This window comes from Phragmites australis, chromosome 9, assembly GCF_958298935.1.
Source record: "Phragmites australis chromosome 9, lpPhrAust1.1, whole genome shotgun sequence".
Taxonomy (NCBI): domain Eukaryota; kingdom Viridiplantae; phylum Streptophyta; class Magnoliopsida; order Poales; family Poaceae; genus Phragmites; species Phragmites australis.
In genome coordinates this window covers 3,592,180-3,605,358 of record NC_084929.1, presented here as the reverse complement: position 1 = coordinate 3,605,358, position 13,179 = coordinate 3,592,180, and the positions used below count along the sequence as shown (strand labels likewise).

General features: G+C 43.0%; 1 protein-coding gene across 1 annotated transcript; it reads left to right on the top strand.

The window, feature by feature from the left end:
• The first annotated feature begins 823 nt into the window (after positions 1–823).
• LOC133929627 (uncharacterized) lies at positions 824–1,891 on the top strand. The gene has a single exon (XM_062376422.1). It carries the CDS (start codon positions 824–826, stop codon positions 1,889–1,891), a length of 1,068 nt encoding a protein of 355 aa, XP_062232406.1.
• The last annotated feature ends 11,288 nt before the right edge of the window (positions 1,892–13,179 follow it).

The window sequence follows — 13,179 nt, the reverse complement described above, 5'->3', positions numbered from 1 at the left end:
AAGATACTATCTAAGGGTACTACTAAACCATGTGGCATGTGCTACTTCATATGAAAATCTAAGGACATTTGATGGTGTTGTCTGCCCTACCTTCCGAGAAGCTGCCAAGAAAAGAGGTCTTATTGAGTCAGACAATAACATCGATGATTGCCTAACAGAGGCTGAAATATTCCATATGCCATCATCTCTCCGAAGGCTGTTTGCCACAATATTGGTTTTCTGCGAACCCAACGATGTCCGTGGGATGTGGAACAAGCACCTAGAGGCAATGTCTGATGACTTCCGACGAGACCAAATGAACTCACATGTAGTTGAACAAATGGTTCTGTTAGATATTAGAAATATGCTACAGTCAATGGGTAAGGACATATCATCATTCCCTCTTCCTGAGATCGAAGAGGAGCATGACACCATGTCTGGAGAGGTAAGGGAAATATTCGAAGAGAGATCTATAGAGGTAGACCATGAATTTGCCTCGGTCGTGTCATCTCTCAATCGTGAACAACGGTATGCTTATGACAAAATATTATCATATGTTGACAACGGTAATGGAATTGCATTCTTTGTTGATGGTCCTGGAGGGACCGGAAAGACATTCCTATACAAAGCTTTGCTAGCGAAAGTCCGTAGTGAGGGAAAGATAGCTGTTGTTACAGCGACGTCTAGTGTTGCTGCCTCCATCCTGCCTGGTGGCAGGACTGCACACTTAAAATTTAAGATATCACTTAACATACAAGAAGGAGGAGTGTGAAACTTTACGAAGCAGAGTGAGACCGCAAAACTTCTTCGAATGGCTTCACTTATATTATGGGCTGAGGTCTCTATGACAAAAAGGCAAGCAATTGAGGCACTTGATAAGAGCCTGAGGGACATCATGGAAAAGCCTGATTTACCATTTGGGGGAAAGACGATAGTTTTTGGAGAGAACTTCAGGCAGGTCCTTCCAGTTGTGCGAAAGGGTACAAGAGCACAAATAATAAATGCAACATTATGCAGATCTTACTTATGGGAAAAAATGCAAAAGCTGAGGCTTGTTCGTAATATGAGGGCTCAATCAGATCCATGGTTTTCTAACTACCTACTGCGTATCGGGAATGGCACTGAAGAAACCGTGAAAGATGACTATGTAAAGGTACCCAACGAGATATGTGTGCCTTACACTGGTGCAGAATCTGACATTGATAATCTCATTGATAGAGTCTTTCCTATGTTAGCAACACACATGTCCAATTCAGACTATATCACATCTCGCGCTATTTTTTCAACAAGGAATGAGAACATCGATGACATAAACATGAGGCTTATCGAACGCTTTCCTAATGATGAGATGGTATATCACAGCTATGACCTTGCAGTTGATGATCCTAACAACTACTACCCTCCCGAATTCTTGAATTCTCTAACCCCAAATGGACTACCACCGCACATCCTCAAGCTAAAGGTCAATTGCCATGTGATTTTGCTCAGAAATCTAGATCCAGCTAATGGTTTGTGTAATGGGACAAGGTTGATAGTCCAAGCATTTCAAAGGAACACTGTCGATGCAAAAATTGTGCTAGGCCAACATGCTGGAAAAAGAGTATTCCTACCAAGGATACCTTTGTGCCCATCTGATGACGAAATGTTCCCCTTTAAGTTTAAGAGGAATCAATTTCCTATCAGAGTGAGCTTCGCAATGACCATCAACAAAGCACAAGGACAAACGATCCCACATGTTGAAATCTATTTACCTAATCCAGTTTTCTCCCATGGTCAGCTCTATGTCACCCTGTTGCGAGCAACTGCTAGGAGAAATATCAAAATACTTGCTGCATCGGAAAATGATGCTAGCGTAGATTCAGCCTGCACACTAACCAAGAATATTGTCTACAAAGAAGTCCTCACCTCGTAAATACATATCATGTTCGACACAAAACAATTTATTTGTTTCTATGCCTATGTAATCTATGAATGATATACAATTTTAATCACATTATTCTTCTTTTCTTTCATTCTATCGAAATAATAAAACACACGTTCGAAATATTTATACCGTAGCAACGCACGGGTACCTTACTAGTTTACCTGTAAATGTCACTAACTTACCTCTCCACCTGTCCATCCCCCAGCCCCCTCCAGTTGTTCCTCTCCGCCCACCTCGATTCCTCGCCGCGCATTGCTCCTCACCGCGCCGCCCCCACCGTGGAATCGGCGGAAATCCAGTCCGGGAATCGTCGTGCGAACTCCCTCCATGCCCCCCTGGGCCTTGGGCGTGCGGATCTGGCCTTTCCCCTTCGATTTCACCCGGCACACCATGGTATTGTGCGGCGGCGGCGTTGCTCTCCCTCTCTGTGCTTGGGTTGCTCGACAAGGAAGAAAGAGTGGGGAGGGAGTGAGGAGAGAGAGGATGGGGAGGGGATAATAAAGATTGTGCCCAGCCACATGCTCCCCAGGACCGAGCGGAGGCAGCAGGTGCACCAGCGCCGGCGGCCACGTGGCCGTTCTTCTCTGCCCAGATCCAAACAGGAGGGAAGGTGGGGGATGACAGGTGGGGTCGCGATTAAATAGTAACCCATCGAAAAAATTTCCCTCTCCCATGGTTCAAACGGAGGTATTGCAACTATAATTTGAGATGAATCTATTTGAGTTGGATTCACCCTCAAAGACCGGGTAGATTTCAAATGGAAAATCCCCAAAGAGCTCCACTTTTATAACTTGAAGCAATTTTTAAGGCCTAAAAAAATTCAAAAAAGTCTGAAAAAATCACTAATATTCTTCTCATGTGGTGTATTAATTTCTAAAATTATTTCCAACCTAAAATTATATGGTAAAAAAATGAGTTACTTTCTAAAATTATTTTCAACCTCCAGCAATAGATGTCTAGATAACATAATTTGTTATTTGTCTGGGTGCTTGTCCGATTGTTTCTTCCATTGCAATCCCTTTAGTTTGCTTTATTTGTGTAGTTAAGCATTGAAAAATCTCGTATAGAGAAGAAGCATAAAGAGGTCCTCTTGTGTGCAAATTGAGGCAAATTTTTAGATCCTAAAGCATGAAAAAATGCAACTATTATTTTGGTTTTAACTCTTTAACTATATCCATGTTGCCTGTAACTGGAAATAGAAATCCTTTCATTTCTACATCTGCTAGTTGCTCGACTAAGGTGTCAAGTCAGTACTAGCACTACTGCTTTTTTAAGATATAAGTGCCACAACATGTGATGATAACTTGTAACCGAAAGTTTTGATTAACAATACTTTTCAACTAATTTCTTTTTACTCGAAGTTAATGGCTGATTTTAGGAGTTAACAATATTATTTATGTGTAAATTTTCGATTCCTATTACAACGTATGGATATTCAACTAGTACATATTATATAAGACAGCGATACCTAAACACAAACAAAGAAAAGAAGGAGCATAAACCATAATAATGTCAAGCAATCACCACGTACCACTTTGCTACTGACATTTGCGACAACTAGATTGCAGAACATGCAAGAAAATCACAGTTCAGCGCTTCAGCAGTGCAGAGAAAACATAATTCCTGGCAAATTTCACAAGAACAAACGAAGTGAAGTAATTCACTCAGCCTGCTTAGAACTTAACCTCCATTCAGTTGAAAACTAAGCAAACACTGGCATGTAGTATGACGAGTCGCCCAAAGCTAAATTGTCTGAATTCTAAAAGCGAAGAATCCGACTCCATGAGCACCAACTCCACCCCCAGTCACCGAAAGATGAAGTCATCCTAGACCAACGCTAAGCAACCTGCGCAGCGAGGACTCTCAATTCGTGCCCATGTGGTAGTTAATTGATATGAGGAGACAGACAACGTCAGAGCGAGGAGGCAGGAGACTCACCGAGGAGGCTGCACCGGTGCCGGCTCCCCGCTTGTCCCTTGTCTGCCGGACGCCACCGCGGAGGGGACGGCATTTGTCATCTGGCGGAGATAGGCGGGCAGCGCCTGGCCACCTCTACTGCGCTCCGCATCCTTGGAGCAGGCGCCGCGCCGGCCTCCGATACCTACCGCCTCGGCTCCCTCCCCTGTCCCGTCCCTTGGCTCTCCTCATCCCTTTTTTTGTTACTAAACTCTAGCCGCTTGTTTGAGTTGTCCCTTCAATTGTTCGCTACTTCTTTTTTTTTTTTCACATGCAGTTCTCTTCTCTTTTTTCTTTTCACCTTATTCCAAATGCCTTCCGTCAATCATCAAAACACCGCGGAATGTAGCTACTGGTTTGGAGCTAGTTTCGCAGATAAACAACCGAATTTGGCCATCTGACAATTGTCATCGGCAGGCAGCAAGCTTTTCTTAAAATTGTGATTTTAATGCCTACTTCATCTTGGAACGCGTGAGTTCCATACAATTCTTGCATGAATTATATTGTCCCCTGTGCAAAATTTCTGCAAACTTGGTCAATCTAAATCGACGAGCGAGGTCCTCACATCACCTCCCGCTTCATCTCGTGATTATTATCAAGTAACATCTCAGAACGGCCTGACTCATAACCAAGCATTCGTAAGTACTCAACAATTAGGACGGAAAAATTATGAGCTCAGGGCATGGTGAAATAATAACCTCTCTGGAAATTCCAGATGATAAAGGACGAGTAGACCATATATCCAGACAAAATGCAATGTTGGTCGCTGAAAACACGGAAGCTAGTTGCTAAAGTATTATCGTTAATTGTAAAGAACATAGAAAAACAAGCACTGTTTCTGACTCCATGTTTTATAAGGTACATAGAAACCCAATGCTGAACATAACTTTGCAGTGATCTGAGGAACTTGGGTACTGATTGGCTCATTCCTGTCGCACCTAAAAAGAACAAGAAATATATCAGTTAGTGGAGTATTATGGTTAGAAGAAATATTTACAGAGAAATAAAACACTCCAATAGTCCGCATACACTACAAAGGTCCAAAGCAAAAGCATTCTGTAGAAATCCATAAAAAGATTATCATTTTCAATACAATGCAATTATAAAGTTCCTCAAAATTAAGCAAGAGGATGAAAAAAGCAAGGTACAATTTGTTCCTTAATCTGTTTTGTCATCTAGCTATTAATACTCCCAGTACTAAACTTTCTCCTAGTTTATCTGCAAAATCCTACCACGAAGAAATAATCAATGCAAAATGACAAAACAATGCCAATTCCGTGATTGGACCGGAAAAGGAAGCTGGATCCCAAGAGGTGGTTCATGTTGCCAGTTGGCAGACCGAACTCAGCTCGCAAATGGCCTCAGAAGTTTGAGTAGTACTCTAAGGCAATGGCATTGGTACCATCAGTGTTAAAAATAACAACTTATATTTTATGAAGTCTATAGGCTTAAGGGTGGGAAATAGATAGCATGTATTTGAATTATTCGATATTCATATCTGTTAAAATACGAATATGATATTTGTATTCATATTTTTTTTTTCTGAAATGGATACTAAAATGGTGTATCCGAATTTGTAGGACCGAGTATAACGACTAGATGGGGTAAATAGACGTCTTTATAAATTTTCTACGAATTAAATGACCTACTCCTTTTTCACCCAATGCTCCTCAAAACACATAAGCGGAAGCAAAATACTCAAAGAGACAAAGTGAGAAGACTAGTTCCATGACAACATGACTTCATGGATGGAATATGAACCATAGGTTCCATTCAAGACTATTTCATGAGTCTTTGTGCACAAAAGCTCAAAACTTGCAAAGAAACTAGAGAAGATGATCACCTAGTAAGAAAATTCTCTAAGATGATAGTCTAGAGGCAAGGGAATTCAAAACCCCATTATATATGTATGTGTATCTAAATTTTATAACTCTAGCATCAAGAAGAACAACCTTCCAAGGTGTTAGAATTTTAGTCTAACAGGAAAAACGAAAATCAATACCAAAGCACCGAGAACTTGCAAATTGCAAGGGAACCAATAGAGAGAAACTAAAAGGAGGAGAAAACAAATCAAATGCAAGAAAATCATCTTCATTAATCACAGAGGTTAGCACTATTTTAGGAGAATTACAAGATTTTTCCCTCACAAAAGCTCTAACCTATTACAAGGCTAAGCCTATCCTCTCATCTTATCCAAAACCTATCTCTAGGCACTCAAGTGGCTGGTTCACCTCTTCCTCACAGCCATACCCCTCTATTTATAGGCCTAGGGAGGCTACTTGGAAGCCAAGTATCCTTGTTCTCTAAGTACCCCTCCTACCTACCACTTGTCAATGCCCTTCCACCAACCACGGGACCATTTTCGTCCATTTCAAGCTCCATCCATCGAACGGCCACAACTTCGCTTCGCCTCGACGCAAGCTTCGTGATGATGCAACATGACTCTCTAGTCCTCCCGCGGTTTTGAGGCCAAACTGCGAAACCCTAGCACGCTTCTCAAAGCGTGACTAGCCGCCACATTCTTCCACCCAAAGCAAACGCTCCGATGTCAACGCGTGTCCTCCGTCTTGCGATCTTGACCACCAGCAAGTCTCTCCCGCTCCTGATCCCTCCGGTCGCCTTGTCACTTGCACCAGCATCCCCTTCGCTTGACTTTGTCAACACGCCGTCTTCATCAACCTTCATCCCATGCTTTGCTTGACCTACACGTGTACCGCCAGGATCACCCTCGACTCTACCCGGCCTCCTTGGTTGTCCAGCACCAAGCCTCCTGCTTGGCCCCGATCATCCCGCAATCGACTGCCGATTTGCATCCATCACCTGCACACCATGAGACAAGCAAACATGTTTCTCCATCTCCAACTCCACCACACGTTAGTCCAAAATACAATCCATAGATCACAGCACATCCCAGAACAATCATGAACACCGGATGTTCTCTTTCCTAACACCGAACATTCCGACGCCTTCATCTCTGTCAGATCCTGCTTCTGCAGCTTCTCTACAAAACTTAGTCTGGTGGGAAGCTCCGGTGTGCACACTGCCACCACCGGATCATCCGGTGCAGTCACTTTCTCCAGATCACCGATTTGCATCCTTTCTGCAAGAATTCCTCTGGTGCTTTATCCGGTGTGTAGACCAAGTGTCACCGGATCATCCGACGAGCATTTGATTTTGGCATCAAGAATTTCTTCTCTGCTCAAATTACTTCGGTGCTCCTTCTGAACACCACCAGACCTTCCAGTGAGCAGTATCAGTTTTGCCTTCAGACAGAAAAGCTCTGGTGCATTCTCCATTGCAACACCGGACATTCTGGTGAGGTAGACATTCCTCATACCGGATATTCTGGTGAGAACATTTTCCTGGACTCGATACAGAAACTCCAATTCCAACTTGGGTTAGCCAAAAACTAAATTATGCACAAACAAGATCATGCCAACCAAGCTCAACCCAAACTCATCATTGTCAATGACTCATCATAATCAAAGCAAGGCGCATCTCAACTTGGTTTCTCAATCTCCCTCTTGATGAGTGCATTGATAACCCTCAAAGCACAAAGAATTGGGTTTGAGGCAAAACAAAAGAAGCTCATCCAAGTAACCAAAAACTCAAGAAAGAGCAAAGATATGTCACTTGGCATAAGAAGAGTTACATATAGCTGAATAGAGGCAAAGACAAGCCAAAAACCTCAAAAGAGCAAGAAAAGCTCAAAAACAAATGCTCCCCCTTGATGAATGCACACATTTCATTTTTCTCACATATTTTCTCCCCCTTTCATTATGCAAGATTCTTCTTTGAGGCTTAATGCATATTTTTCTCCCCCTTTGTTGATGCATATTTGTGCATATTCTCTTCTTTGTGCATATTCTCCCCCTTTGGCGATGCAAACATCAAGGATAAAACATTATGCAATGCATGAACATGCAAACCTTATAAGCTCTCACAAGTATACTCAATGCATCTGCACAAGCTAGAAGCGTCAAAGGGTTATGGAAAGAGAAATTGGAGCTCACGATTTCACAAAGGCTCAAAAAGAGACCGTGACACAAGAACATTAAGCTACACAAGCTAAACCTGAAGAATTAGTTGGCACATTTAAATTCACATAGCCAAATCATGTTAAAAGCGAGGACTACATAAGCATCCACTCGTATCGAGATAATACAAACATTAAAAACTAGCTAACTTCAATCTCAAACAAGGCATACAAGAATTCATGGTAGAAGGCTTTGCAAATGCTCACATATGAAATCAAGACTTAGTTTGATCAAGTGATTAAAAAGATTAAACATATAGGCACATTTTCTTAATATTTTATTTTATCCTCAAGTTGCCTCTTATCCAAGAAAAGTGTCGCGCGACTAGGTACGACAAACACCTTGAGGCTTCAAGACAACCGTATTGGATCACATTTGAGCATAAGAAACTTGATTCTTCAAGATTATTCAATTTGCACAAATTATCAAGTTTTTCACAAGATCAAATTAAGTAGTGTCTTTGCGACACAAGAACACATGTTCCCCTAAGATTCTATCATGAGCTAAACATTTGACAAAGATAGAAAATATAGAGTAATGTTCCCCAATCCACTATCATGAACCAAGAGACCTAGAACAAGATATCCATCAAACTAGCCTTAACACAAGCATTGACTAAGTCAAAGCAATTACGAACATGGTGATCAAGAATGTAGCATTTCTTAGTCTACATGATTTATAAAATTGCCAATTTTCATCTAAAGAAAGCAAGCTTGCTTGAAATGAATTCATGTCAAAGCATCAAGAAGAGCTTAAAATTAAAAGTTTACTCTAATCAACTACTCAACTTAGTCCAAATTTGAGACTAGCACAAGAAAATGCTAAAAACATATAAATCAAAGCTCAACTACTATGATTATCTACATGATGAGATGCAATATACATGCAACAAAAGTAAGATAGAGTATGAACAAAGAACAACTCTCCCTCACACAATGCCATAGGGATAGCGCACACCAAGCTCTCTCCTCAAATTGACGAATCTTGTAGCATCTAGAGGCTTGGTGAAGATGTCGGCTAGCTGGTGTTGGGTGTCTATGTAGCTCAACTCAATGTCTCCCTTCTCATTGAGGTCTCTCAGAAAGTGAAATCTTACATCTATATGTTTGGTTCTGGAGTGTTGAACTGGGTTGTGGGCTAAGCTTATGGCACTAGTGTTGTCACACAAAAGTGACACACTCTTGAAATCCAACCCAAAATCCCTCAAAGTAGCAACCATCCACAAAATCTGTGAGCAACAACTAGTAGCAGCTACATATTCAGCTTCAGTAGTAGACTATGCAATGCTAGACTGCTTACGAGAAGACCAACACATAAGAGAAGTATCCAAGAAATGACAAGTACCGGAGGTACTCTTCCCGTCAATTCTACAACCAGCAAAATCCACATCGGAAAAACCACGAAGAGAAAGCGAAGAGGAAGCAGAAAACCAAAACCCATACTCGAGAGTGTGCTTGAGATACCTTAGAATGCGTTTCACAGCTTGGCGGTGAGACATCCTCGGTGAAGCCTGGAAGCGAGCACACAAGCAGACGGCAAAGTGGATGTCGGGTCTCATTGCCGTTAGGTACAGGAGGGAGCCAATCATGCTCCTGTACTTCCTCTGGTCCACCTCCTTGCCATCTTCATCTGGATCAAGCATAGTCAAGGTAGCCATTGGTGTCGCCAAGGGCTTTGCATCGCTCATGTCAAACTTCTTCAGCAAATCCTTGGTGTACTTCGTCTGGTGGATGAAAGTACCTTGCTTGTATTACTTGATTTGCAGATCAAGGAAGAAGTTGAGCTCGCCTATCATTGACATCTTGAACTCCCTACTCATAGTTTCTGCAAACTTAGCCACAAGTGCATTAGAAGAGCCATAAAAAAATAATATCATCCATGTAAATCTGAACAAGTAAGAAGTCATTGTCATGCCTGAGAGTGAACAAAGTTTTATCAGCTGACTCCATCACATACCCGCACCCTAGCAAGAAAGACCTAAGCCTATCATACCAAGCTCTAGGTGCCTGCTTAAGCCCATACAAAGCTTTTTGAACCTTGTATACTCTATGAGGGTATTTAGGGTGCTCAAAGCCTAGGGGTTGTTTGACATAGACCGCTTCTTCTATGAAACAATTAAGAAAAACACTCTTGACATCCATTTGGTACAACTTGAAACCTCGGGATGCCGCAAATGCAAGAGGATCCTATTGGCTTCTAGCCTAGCTACGGATGCAAAGGTCTCTCTAAAATCTATCCTCTCAACCTGAGTGAAACCCTGAGCCACTAGTCTAGCCTTATTTCTTACTACAAACTCATCCTCCCCTTGTTTATTTTTGAAAACCCATTTGGTTCCTGTGGTGTGAACATTAGGGGGTGGCTCTACTAGGACTTGAACTTGGTTTCTCTCAAAATTTTCAAGCTCTTCATGCATGGCATTGACCCAACTCGAATTAGAAAGAGCATATCCAACATTATGGAGCTCAAAAGAGGCAATGAATGTAGAATCAGTAAAATGAGCATGAGAAGTGGACTTAGATCTTGTTACCCTCTCATCAAGATCTCCGATCATCATGTGTGTAGGGTGTCACCGCTAAATCTGTTGAGGGGCCTCATGCCGTGACAGAACCTCCCCTTCAAACACAACTGGTGCAGGCTCGAGGGCAACCGAAGTAGATGTAGAGGCTGCAGGACCCTCTGCTGTGGTAGAAGAAGCAGGAACCAACTCTGGAGCAAGTGTAGTAGAGAGAAGTAGTGGATCATCCTCGTCATCACCGAGAGCTAGAAGGTCGCCATCTACAAAGATGCTTTCGCTCATCTCCTGATCACCTGCACACTAAAAGACAGAACTAGCATAAGGGGTTGATTCATCAAAGGTCACATCACAGAACTCCATGATGGTGTTACTGTTAAGATTAAAGACCCTATAAGAATGACCATGAAGAGAATACCCTAAGAAAATACCATCAGAAGAACACGACTCGAACTTATCAAAATTGTCACACTTTAGGATGAAGCAACGACAACCGAAAACTCTCAAATGTGAAACCTTCAGCTTCCTCCCAAAGCAGAACTCATAAGAAGTCAAATTCAAGATCGAGCGCAAAAAAATCTGATTGGAGATGTAGCACACTGTGCTAATGGCCTCAGCCTAAAACTTCATAGGAGTCCTATGCTCATCGAGCATCGTTCTAGCCATCTCCACCAAAGTCCGATTTTTCCTGTCAATCACTCCATTCTGCTGAGGAACACTTATGGCAGAAAATTGATGCTCAATACCATGCTCAAAATAGAAAACATCAAAGAGATAGTTCTTGAACTCGGCGCCATTATCACTGCGAATTGATTTTAATGCATCAGGGAGTTCCTTGAACAATCTCAAAGCCAAGCTCCGAAAGTGTGAGAACACTTCATCCTTGCTCACAAGAAAGAAGACCCAAGAGTCCTCATCTAGCAACTGAGATACAAAGAGAAGATTATATCACAGATGCTCCACCAAGACCACATCCTTGAGAGTAAAACTCTCATTTACTCTTATCATATCTTTGGCCTTCACTCTTCCTTTCCGATCATCCTCGAAAGTGATGTACTCGTTCTGCTTCATCGGGGTGAGGCTGAAGAACCATGATGCATCTCCGGTCATATGGCATGAACAACCGGAGTTGATGAGCCACTTGTTCTCCAGGCCTCGTCCTGCCCCCTCGGAGGGGTCAAGCTCGGGATCATTGTCATCATTGTTGTCGTCCGCTATGAAGCAGAGGCCAGTGATGTTCTTAGCCTTCTTCTTGTTCTTTGCTTGCGGATCATCCTCCTCCAATCTCTCCTCCTCGCTAGAAGAGGTGTCGATGTCGCTGAGAGCAACCATGAACGCCTTAGAAGCTGCTTTGGCCGCCCTCTTGGCCATCTTGTCACGGTTCTTCTTGAAGAAGGGCTTCTTGTTCTTCTTCTTGTGCTTATTGTAGTCGTGGTCGCTATCCTTCCTCTTCTTGAGCTTGGGGCAGTCTGCCTTGAAGTGGGTAGTGTCACCACACTCAAAGCAGCCATGGGAACCACCTCTCCTCCTGTCTCGGTGGTTGTTGTAGAAGCGGGTGAACTTCTTCACAATCAGCATGAGGTCCTCATCATCCAACGCGCCCACTTGCTCCTCTGTGATAGAGACCAAAGAGGACAAAGCAAATCCACCAGAAGAAGGGTTAGCGTAAGAAGAACCACCTCCAGACTGGTTGCCACTGCTAAGTCCGGAAACCAATACCATGTTCTGAGACAGGGAGTTTCCAAGACCAATCCGAGTCGCCTTGGCTATCTCGGTGGACTTGAGCTTGCTAAAGAATTCATCACAAGTCAATTTTTCATAACTTGGTGACTCTTTAATGCTAGAGATCTTCACTTCCCATATGCTACGATCAAGAGTATAGAGAAGCTTGATTGCTCTCTCATGGTCAGAATAGGGTAAAACACCAGTAGATCTCAAGTTGCTCACAATTCCATCAACGCGAGCAAACATCGCATCCAAAGACTCTCCGGGGTCTTGCACAAACATTTGATATTCTTGGTTGTATGTGCTTTGTCGTCTAGCCTTAATCTGATTAGTACTTTCATGAAAGACACTCAGAGTAGACCAAATCTCTCGGGTAGTACGGAGGTGCTGGACCCTGTCAAACTCATTGCAACTCAAGCTCGTGAATAGAATGTTTCTCACCTTCTTGTTGGCTTCGTACTGTCCAATTTGAGCTTGAGTGATGCGAGCGATAGGAATCTCATAGCGGGAGTCCACAATCTCCTCCAAAACCTATCTCTAGGCACTCATGTGGCTGGTTCACCTGTTTCTCACAGTCCTACCCCTCTATTTATAGGCCTAGGGAAGCTACTTGGAAGCCAAATTTTCTTGTTCCCAAAGTACCCCTCCTACCTACCACCTGTCGATACCCTCCCACCAACCACGGGGGCATTTTTGTCCATTTCAAGCTCCATCCATCGAATGTTCACAGTGTCTTCACGACTTCGCTTCACCTCAACACAAGCTTCGTGATAATGCCATGTGACCCTCCAGTCCTCCCACGGTTTTGAGGTCAAACTGCGAAACCCTAGCACGCTTCTCAAAGCATGACTAGCCGCAACATACTTCCACCTGAAGCAAGCGCTCTGATGTCGACACGTGTCCTCTATCTTGCGATCTTGACCACCGGTAAGTCTCTCCCGCTGTTGATCCCTCGGGGCACCTTGTCACTTGCACCGGCATCCCCTTCGCTTTACTTTGGCAACACGCTGTCTTCATCAACCTTCATTCCATGCCTTGCTTGCCCT